This window comes from Melanaphis sacchari, unplaced genomic scaffold (genome assembly GCF_002803265.2).
Source record: "Melanaphis sacchari strain LSU unplaced genomic scaffold, SCAv2.0 Contig54_pilon_pilon, whole genome shotgun sequence".
Classification (NCBI taxonomy): Eukaryota; Metazoa; Arthropoda; class Insecta; order Hemiptera; family Aphididae; genus Melanaphis; species Melanaphis sacchari.
The window spans coordinates 333,227-344,746 of NW_020271380.1; the positions used below are offsets into that span (position 1 = coordinate 333,227).

At 29.4% G+C, this 11,520-nt stretch overlaps 1 protein-coding gene across 2 annotated transcripts in view; it reads left to right on the plus strand.

Annotated features, from left to right (window-relative positions):
- LOC112599749 (neuropeptide SIFamide receptor-like) overlaps positions 1–8,039 on the plus strand; it is a 47,191-nt gene extending 39,152 nt beyond the window's left edge. For both annotated transcript variants that reach the window (XM_025346805.1, XM_025346806.1), the window contains exons 3-4: positions 1,060–1,310; positions 6,230–8,039. In XM_025346805.1, the coding sequence (XP_025202590.1) occupies positions 1,060–1,310; positions 6,230–7,036 (1,058 nt within the window). In that variant the 3' untranslated portion in view covers positions 7,037–8,039. The remainder of the gene's footprint in view (positions 1–1,059; positions 1,311–6,229) is intronic.
- The last annotated feature ends 3,481 nt before the right edge of the window (positions 8,040–11,520 follow it).

Below are 11,520 nucleotides of genomic sequence, written 5' to 3' on the forward strand. Positions count from 1 at the left end.
TGTAAATATATCATTGCAGGTTCAATCAACAAACTGGAGATACAAATATATATTAATACGATACTTTATAATATAAAATATCTATACTATCGTTTTATTCCTTAAAAACATACAGAGAAATAAAAAAATAAAATATACCCTGGAGATATTAAAAACGACGCGTAATTTACTCTGAAAAAGTTGATGTAAAATCTATTAATTTAAGTGTTTATTTATTTTTTTTTTTTGCGTCAATTTTTCATATTGCCATATTATTTTTGTACTAGGATAACAGAATAAAAATAGTAGGCTTAGTTGGTTTCAGAAATTTACAGCTTGGACGAACATTTCTTTTATCTGGATTTTCTTGTATTAACCACTATTGAAAAATATGTTTGTTAATTGCGATCTTTGTAATTAAAATAAAACAAAAAAATAATGTTTATGAAAAAAAAAAAAAAAAAAAAAATTATTAATTATGTAATAAGTCTGCTTTAGTATAGATGTTGAGTGCCATTGAGTAACTATTTTAATGAATGTGCTAAATTTAATGCTATGTATTTTTACTACATATAATGGAAAGTGAAAATGATATAAATTTGGTACCCAAAGTTATTAAACAATTATTTTAAATGTAATATTAAAATTGTATCCATATTTCAATATACTTTGATTATTTTGAAAATTATTAAGTTTAATTAATGTTGATCTATATAAAGTACCGATTAAATCTTATCGTCTATCAGAAACGTCTCTCAAAGTTGATAATTAAAACTTTTTTTTTTTTTTTTTTTTTTTAAAAAAAACAAGAAAAGCAAAAAAAAACACATACATCATTTACAAATCAATACACTTTTTGTTCTACTGAGAATTTAAAAAAAATAACTATTCAAATAAAAAGGAGTTTGTATAAATAAATAAGAAGGATTAATAATTTTCTTGGACACAGAAAATAATATTAACAAAATAAATATCTTTCTCCTAAACTGAGTTGAAGTAAATAATATACATTCAATAAATTGTATGTTATAACATTATGTGTGGTTATCTATAGCTATTTTAACACTTGTGGTTTTACAGAATGGCGTTTAGGATTGGTCATATGTAAACTTGTGCCGTACTTTCAAGGGGTGTCCGTGAATGCATCGATAAACACGTTGATGGCCATCTCCGTGGAAAGATGTTTGTCCATTTGTTACCCCATGAACCCTGTGGGCAAAGGCGTCTGTAAACGGGTTGTGGCCATAATATGGATCATTTCGCTCACTATCACTATGCCGTGGGCTATTTATTTCGACCTGCAGCCAATGGAGGAAGGCAGCGATAATCAGGTGACCATTTTACGAATATTGGTTTTTGTTATTTTAATAATCTTGTCATATTTTTTTAAAGCATATTAATAAAATATATGGAAAACAATTTATTCGATTACATAAAAATTAAAAACAAAAAAATACTCTTGGAAAATTTTTATTATAATACATATTTATTGCCAGTTGATAGTAAAATTTTACGTATATATTTCAAGAAAAAAAAAATCAAAAAAAATCATAGAGTTAGTGAGAATGGTATCGTCACGATAACTATTTATTTTTATCGTCTCGCAAATTATTTATTTGTATATCTACACATGCCTCATATTATTTTATTACTATATATTAGTGACAAACATTTTTTAAGCGTTCACAAGTAATATGCCGTTAGTATGACTAGTATTAGTGACTTTTAAAACCTTTTAATACCTACATACAATCATGACAGAAGACAGTTATAATACGTATCATATATACTGTCATGTTAATATTTTGAAATATTATAAGATATTATACACCACCCGACTTGCACGCTCTACACTAATGCATTTAAATTTTTTTTTTTTTTGTTGTTGTTGCTGATGTCGAAGCATTGGCCTAGCCGGTACAGCTGTTAAACGTCCCGTCTTATACTTTACGTTCATAATCTCGCAGACTTATTTTTCCAGTCTTACAAATACGTATATTATTCATTATGATTTATATCATAGCAGACTAATATAAATCGCTGGAATGTAAAGACTTAAATTTACGGAATGTGTTGTGTCTATTATTTATAAAAAATACAAATGCTAATTATAATAATTATATCATGGTTTTTTTATATAAAAATTGTAATTAAATGATACTGAAAATAGAAAAATGCATTAAACAAAAACAATTAATGCGATTGAAATATAATAAAAACGTGTAAATTATAAAAATTTAGAAACCAACGTGAAATTAGTTTATTTTAAATAAAATGAGTTTTAACATTATCTAACAAGAATAAAAATCTCAATACTTTTTATAAATTTATAATATAGTAGATATATTTTATATATTTTTATATCAGAGACGTCAATTTTTATTTATTTCTAAGTATTTCTTGTTTTATAAAATCCATTAGGTAAGCGGAATTTTATCTTAAAATATATTGACTATTTATATAAAAACTGAGCTCGGCTCAAAATCGTTTTTCAAGTGCATTAATTTATCACGGCTTTCAAATAAAGCAATTCGTTCTGGTAGGATCAACCGACTGCATTACCAGTATTTTTTAGGTTTATTTATAGCTGCAAAATAAAATTACCAATAAATTCTTGTCTCCTATAATTGTTTGGAATATCGTCAATGATATATTTTGAAATTCAAGATTTATGTATAATGGACCTGTTAGTAATTATTAATTAATCATCATCCAATAATATTAGTAATATTAATTGAGCAAAAATTGTGCATAATATATGTGTATTTGTAATATTTTTCTTAAAAACAGCCTAATAGATTTCGTCAACATTTCTTATCTAATAGTTTTTTTCTAAAAAATATTAATTAAACAGATCTCATCCTTAGAAAAATTTACAAAAATCTGAAATATTGATATTATTTGATAATTTCAAAAAACATGTTTTTTAAAGAGCACAAAATAATCGGAACGTGTATTTTTAAGTATAAGACGTTGATTTTCAAAGTAATGTTAGTTATGCGTGTTGTAGTGAAAGTCACGGTAATTTAATTTTTTTATTACTCAAGTCTCATTATACAATCTTATATAATCTTTATAGAAAACATTTGTATTTTTGTTTTTATATAGAATTATACACAATGTACAAATTATAAAATAAAACTATATAACTATTTTTGACAACTTGGCACTTAATCATAAATTAATATTCACTATTTCAATAATTGAATTGTAAACTTATTTACCTGCTAAATTATTATATATATAAAATGTTCTAGCTTACATAATATTAATAAAAAATAATATTTATATTTATTTTCATAATCACACTAAACACGCGACATATAAAAGATTGAATTTATTAAAGTATTACACTAGATCTCAATGTACGAGTATATGATATAATATATACATATTATTGTACACGTTTATTTATTTTGGACATACATTTAGCCTTTTCAACCTTTTTCTTGAAAACAGTTATGTATATTATACATATAAAATATTTTTTGATTTTTGAACTATAGTTTCAGTACTAATACAAAGTTTATTAATAATATAGGTACGTAATTATATTTTAAGTTTGATTTAATTTAATGCTTTTAAGTGATTTGAGTTATTTGAAGAACGCATCATCACAGATAAATGTACAGATTTAATGAAGAATTTATCAATATTAAAGAGCCACGTTATTTTGAAACGATTTGCATATTCTCCGACAATTTGCAAAAAAAATTAATTAAGTCGAGTAAACGTTTACGGTCGATATTATAGAAAGTACCTATACATCTAATGATTTAAAGTTGAATTTATACTATTTGCTGCAGCTTAAAATAAACGATAATTTTAGTATACGAGAAGTAAATATAAGTTCCACTATTAAAGAAGTCATAATGTATTAAAGTCGGACAAGAGAATAAATAATAAAACGTTTCTACGAGTAATTAAATATAGGTTAGTAGACATTTCGTCGATTGTGTGTTTGACGTTTGACGTTTGTATTTCAGCTGTTTCTAGTCGTAGTCGTCTTTAAAATAAATGAACAACATTAAGATGTAGACAATAATTTTAGTATTTATTTTAATTATTGAGAATAATGATTAAATTAAATTTTTGTTTTGATTGTCAAAAGTATAGGGCTACTGTACTAAATCTCAGTATAAAATCCATTAAAAAAAAATTGTGAACTTCATAAATACATAAACATCTTTCCGTGTGTTGCGAGGTCGACCAGTTCTTCCGGGTTACCCCGGAGACACTCAGCCCCTTTGTATAACCGCGAGGTTATCTCTTCTGGGCGGTAAACCCGGATGACTCCGGGGGTCCCGCCCAGGGCGCCGCCTCACCTCGGGCGTTATAATGAGTGACCGCCGCGGCCAGGGCCCGACGGATTATCGCCTGAGTCAAACCCCTTCTACTAAGGCGGTACATCCACAGCCACCACGAGTTCTTCCTCAAGTGTGTCCCCGGTGCGGGCGAGCGCACGTCCTCGGTGAGTCCACGCGGTCGTGCGCCTCGGGTCCAACACCCCCGGAGCGTCGAGGCGCTATTAGCAAGCCGACTCGACGGGGCTTACTCCGAGTTCCGTGGTAAAATACATAAACAGTAAAATTGTTTACCAAAATACATATCAGTTAAGTACAGGTTTAAAAAAATACATTAAATAACAATACGAAATAACTGGGTTTATTCTCTATTTCTGATTATAGTTTATATTATAAAATATATAGTTTGTTCATGCTCCTAATCTTATTAGTTATTACTAAACGTAACCAATATTTATGTTATTATAATTTTTAAGTAAAATGTCACATAATGTTATAATAATATAATATTTAGTCATAGATTAAATTTATACTTAGATCAACCCTAAAACTGAAGTATATTATATAGGGCAGAATGTCTACAATATTAGGGGGTGATTGCAAAGTTGCAATATAGTGTCGTGTAATATTAATATTGCATAATGTCATTTTAGGATATTATATTTTTGTATTATACAATATGTTACTTTATTTGTTATGCACATTATAATATTTACCATCCGACTATATTATGTTTTTTTTTTTTTTATCGGATCCTATTAAAAATAGTTTAACTGCAGCATCAGTATTAATTCTTACTTAGTTATCACTTATCTATATAGTAAAATTAAATTAAATTATATTAAAATGCTAAATTAATGCAATATTATTTCTCATAAAAAACTTAAGATTAAATAAACAAAAAATATTTCTTGATTTAAAAAGAAGTCGCATCATGTAATTTATCCATTAAAATTATTTAGATTGGAATAAACTTACAGAGACAGTATTGTTGACAGTGGTATAATCAAATTTTAACCATGTATGCCATATAACGTTTTTATTTTTCGGTAACTTAAAGATTATCCAAATTACTCATTTGCACAGATTCATTAGTTATTTTATTTGTTTATTAAAAGCTATTCAGAATTGATTTAAAAAAAAACACGACTCCGGTTTTTTTTTTTTTTAAAAGGTAGAAATTTTGTAAATAAACTGTAAATAACATATTCATAAATCGTAGGTTTATCCCATATTAAACCGTTTTTCTATATAATATCCTCATTGAGTAGTAGCTATTGTCGATATGGGACCTCTTTTACAATAATTTATATTACTCTGTTATTCTTAAAACTAGTGTAAATCGATTCTTTATGAAATGTGAACGCAAGATTATCATTTAGGTATTTTTGGAGAGTCTTTATAAGATAAATATTCGATTAGATTTTAATATCATTAAATAATAAGTTACGGTCGTTTTAAAACTGTAAACTGTTCGTAAACGTCAAAATTGTCATAACTCGCTTCGAAATAAAATATGAAAAAAAAAAAATACTCAAAGGACAAAGACGACAATAATTTGTGTTGTGTTGGAACCGTAATCAAATAAAAAAAAAATAAAATAAAAATAAAAAATACTCGGAGATGATAATTTTTGTTGTGTTGAAATCGTAATTGAAAGAAAAAAATTTAAAAATAGAATAAAAAATATAACTGCTAACGTAAAATGCGCTATATATGGCGTAATAAAGAGTTTGTACACACACACACACACACACACACAATAAGCAGTCATCGTAGTTATAGTGACAGCTATAATGCTAAGCGTCACGCGACTAGTGTACGCGCGCTTGACTTTGGTGAGATATCTTCCACCCCCCCCCCCCCCCCCCCCCCCCCCCCCCCCCCCCCCCCCATCTCATGCAATTTCAAACAACTGCAATGATATTAATAACCGTGCGTTGCAGATATGCCTGGAATCGTGGCCGACCGTGGAGAGCGGCAACCTGTACTTCGTGCTGGCCAACCTGGTGCTGTGCTACATGCTGCCGCTGACGGTGATCGCGGTGTGCTACATGTTCATCTGGCAGAAGGTGAGCCGGCGGAAGGTGCCGGGCGAGCCGATGCACAACGGCGCCAACATGGTGCAGCGGTCCAAGATGAAGGTGATCACCATGATCATGTACGTGGTGGTGCTGTTCGCGGTGTCGTGGCTGCCGCTGTACGTGGCGTTCACGCTGATCAAGTTCTGGACGCTGCCGCCGGCCGTCGAGAGCTACACGGTGGCCTCGCTTCCGGTCGCCCAGTGGCTGGGCGCCGCCAACTCGTCCATCAACCCGCTGCTGTACGCCATATTCAACCACAGGTTCCGGGACGGTTACCGGGCCCTGTTGTCCGGCAAGATATGCCAAGCGTTCGACTACAGCAACTCGGTGAGGTACCTGCGCGGCGGCGGCCGGGCCGGTACCGCGGCCGCGTTCAAGCGTAACAACAACAACGACTACGACGGCGGCGGTGGCCGCGACCGCAACCGCAAGACCATCGGCGCCATTTATGTGCACGCCGCGCTACACGACGACCGGCGGACTCGGCAGCGGCCACAGCAGCGGCCACAGCAGCAACAGCGACAGGTCCAACAACTGCAACCGCCGCCGACCCACCGGCCGGCCAGGTCTTCGTCGGTCAGGGAAACGCACGTCGCCGCCGAAGGGCCCGCCGGCGGTGGTCCGGTGGTGCAGTTCTGCCCGACGAACGGCGAAAACTCGTTCGTCTGACCCGTTCGCCGCCCACACGCCGCAGCCGTCGGACCGTGCGCAAGACTCGTAGACTGTACCTATAATAACTACAGCTGTGAAATCGTATTGACTTGTTCACGCGGTGTCTTAGACGCAGGGCAAAGGGCTCGAGTGAATTGTTATTTATTATATATTTAATCGTACAGACGGCGACAAAACCGTTGTTCAGACTTGCGCACGAGACAAAAAAAAAATAAATAAATAAATAAAACGCTACACGCTGTGTCTGAAAATCAATCCGTACATAAATTCACCGGAAGTATCGCGATAATAATAGTAGTAATAATTTAACAACGAAACGCGTCAGACGCAAACGATATACGCGTTTAATATGTATTATACTGGTGACTTGTGGGGTTAGGTGAAACGGACGGACAGGACGACCGGAGGAGATTATAGGGACGTTGAAGTTTTTGAGGTGGACACACAAGTTCACCGGAGCGCCAATCCTGCTGTTCATCGGACAAACCTCGGCATTAACGACGTCGCAAATGTTGATATTATTTCAATTCTAACAATATGGCTTATTTTATCGGTTTTCATCCCCTCTAAAACAACTTAATTGATTTTTTTTTATGTAGGTACAGTTATTGTAACGCTTTAGTAAAGGTATTGCTGTAAAAAAGTTTTCAACGAAATTATATAATTTTTGAGTTTTGATATTTTATGTTCATCCGTGAAATCGCGTAGAAATTAGATTCACAGAAATTATTCTTTCTTTCTAAACTTAACCCGTTGAAAGTTATTCAGAAAATTGCTAGCCCATCCTTGGTTTTGTCAACACTACGGTTAAAAGTGTATACTTATAATATTACATAATACGTATTTCTAGTGCTCTCAACAAAATGCAATGATACTATGAAAGCACCGCTTAAGAAATATATGTATCGATAATGTTATTCCCACAAAGGTACCCATATTTATGTATATTAATTTTTTGTAATATTTATTGAAAGAGACGAAAAATGATTATTATAATTTTTATTTCATCATTACAATTGGATTGGATCTCAAAAATATATGTTATACATAATATATCATATTATATACGACATGCGTACAATATTTTTTTTTAAATATTATATTATTTTGCGAACTTTATCAAATAGACATTTCTCTGGAAACGTCCTTATTAATATATTATTATCATAATCATTACCATTATTATAAATTTACAGCAATGCGCGATCGTCCTGAAGTATAACGAACGCACATTCCTAACCTCAAAACTTATTTTGACGCACGAAATATTGACCAAATCAGAATAAATTTCAAATGAAAGTTCTCAACTTTATCACAGTTGAACCTACCTGTATAATAATTAATAATATACTGCACGTTCTTTGAGATACCAGCTGCAATGACTTATCTCGATTATCATTATTTTAAATTATATTGATAGGGAAATAGTATACGAATATGCCGAACGTTCGTCATTATTAATTTCAACATTATACAATTTATTTGATATGTAATTCAATCAAGCACTGATAATATGATTGTTGAACTACTCCTCCAACTGTAAAATAAAAAGACAAAAATAATTAAGACTTTGTAACTGTATGTGGTGTTAACGAAAAACCCTATCATATTTATATACGTACATTTGTCTCTAAACTTAACCACAACATTATATTATGTTATATTTTAATATTATTGCGTTTGATAATTTGAAAAATTATGAAATTAAAAAAAAAAAAATTGCACAGTGATGATTTAAATGAAAACTTGAGCTCTTGTGCAGTCGCTTAGACCATAAACATTATATTTATGTATTTATAAAATATATCATAAAAATATGTATCCCACTGCCTTCGTAGTATTCATTGTTAAATATTATCGTATTATTATTCATTAGTGTTATTTAATTTTATGTTACATATTATTATATAATATCAAAATATACATAAAAATTTACGATCCTGCTCAAATGTATATTCGTATAAATAGTTGAAACGAGATCTCATTGCCAACGTGTATAATGCAATACAAAAAAAAAAAAAAAAAAAATAATAATAATAAATATTGTAAGCAAATTGTAACTTATAAATTGTGATGAATTATTTTGTAAATGTCAATAGTATAGTATCATAATCATCTATCAGTGCGTTTTACCATCGCTCCAGTGGGATACGTTGTATTATATTGTTATAGTATTGTTTTTATCTATAATATTGTTAGGTTTTATTATTTTATTGTTTCATATTATTATTATTATTGACAATGGACTTATGAATCATATCTTAGCGATTGAAATAGTAGTTATAATCAACACTATAACGCGTAAATCGTAAAAATATTAGTGTATGATTTAAATTACAATATCACGCGAATATTAATAATATAAACAGCAATATTAGACAATAATAATAATAATAAAAGTGTATTGTTAATATTATTTTATACGTAATAATTAAATTATATTATATTATTTGAATATACTGCTTACATACACAAGACGCCGCCTTCAGAAGCACATATTTGTATTATATAAAATTATATATTTATATAGATAATAGGTACATCATTATTTTATAAAATAACAGTAACATTATATGATATATATTTATATAAATTATATAGAATGTATAATACACTCGTAAGTACTATACATGTCTATGATACAACATATCTATCATATAACGATATAATATTAGTAGTGTTGACAGACAAACTTTTAAGTATACATTACTATTATTGTTATTATTATTATTAGGGCCAAGATTTAAATTCCCTTGAAACTACCAAGAAATGTTCTAAATAATAACCGAAATGCTCCAAAATATGCGTATAGTTATATCTATAAAAACGATCTGATATATTATTACCAAAGAAAATCAATTTAATATAACGTACTTTAATATTAAAGGTAATTTTATAATTCTAAGATTATATCATTTTAATTTTTTATAAAAAAAAAAAAAAATTTTTAACAGAAATAAATAATAAATTTTACTCAGTTTAAGTATCAAATCGTATCTTAATAATAATATTATAAATATTATAATAACGTGTATTCATGGCTGTTGTAAACATGTAGTGAAAAAACTTAAAAAATAAGCTTTTTGCAACTAACAATTATTTTTTGGTTAGTCTTAAAATATACTTTATTACTGTGAATATTATTAGTAAATTTATAAAAAAAATGTAATTTAAGTATTATTGGCTAAAAACGTTTTTGTTGTATTTAACTTACTAGAAAATTGACGATTTTCCATTCACCAATAAACGTCTTCACCCTATATATTATGTGACATTGTTTTTTTATAATATAATTTTCGTTTTAAATCGGTTACTATTAGTGAAATGCCGACATATATCACTCATACCATAAAATAAAATAATAATAATAACAATAATATGTGTTCCTCGCCTAAATCGTCTCTGTTTAAGTCGTCTAATTTTATCTATAATGACAGTTTTATATGCGGTTTTCTTGCATAATACGTATTTAATACATATAAAAATGATGATGATCTATACCATTTATACCGCCATTTTTGTGTTAATCTACAAATTTATACATATAAACATAAATATTACAATTTAAGTAGAACGTTTGTCCAGAAGGCTGTGTAGATGTAATGTAACGATAATATAATAACATCATTATATTATATTATTCTTATTTCTTATAATATGTATTATGCATATAATAATATTATTATTAAGCGTGTTTTATATTATATATTATTATGTTATTGGACAATAAAATCTAAGTTTATACTGTGTACAACACCAGTTTATAGTGTAACATGTTATTAATATTATTCATCGCCATCGCGTTCTCGTTTATTTTTCCACTTCCACTTCCCTTCTATATTAATAATGTTTTATTTCCACAACTTTTAATTTTTAGATAATATTACAATATTTATAAGTACAATGACAGCTACAACAAATTATTTATCGATTATTCCAATCTATAAACACCACAATGATTTACCAAGCATGTTCATTCTAATGTTTTCATTTTATAACGAATTTATTCAAATTTTAATTTTTAGAATTTTTAAATATTTATTAAAAACTATATTTTAAATTTTTTGTACGTACTACTTAAATAGTACTTAATACTAGTGTCATGTTGCTATACAAATTTCTGTTCTTCAAATGAGAATCACAATTCTTTAGTACTTACAAGTCATGTAATGGATAATTATTTTTAAAATTTCAATGTATCTAATTCAACATTTGAACGAGTGTTATTTCTCTATATCAGGGATGGCAAACCTTTTGAACACTGAGTGCCCAAAATTACATTTTTTTTTTTTTTTTTAAAGCGTGCCATGAAAAAAATTATATTTTGTTATATTATAATTCAATTGTATAATTAATGTATAAAAAGGTTAGTTTAGGTACATAATAATAATTATAATTATATTGATACAGACATATTAAATAATGTTAAATAAAATATAATAACCGCACACGAAATACGAAACACGCACGACACACTCACA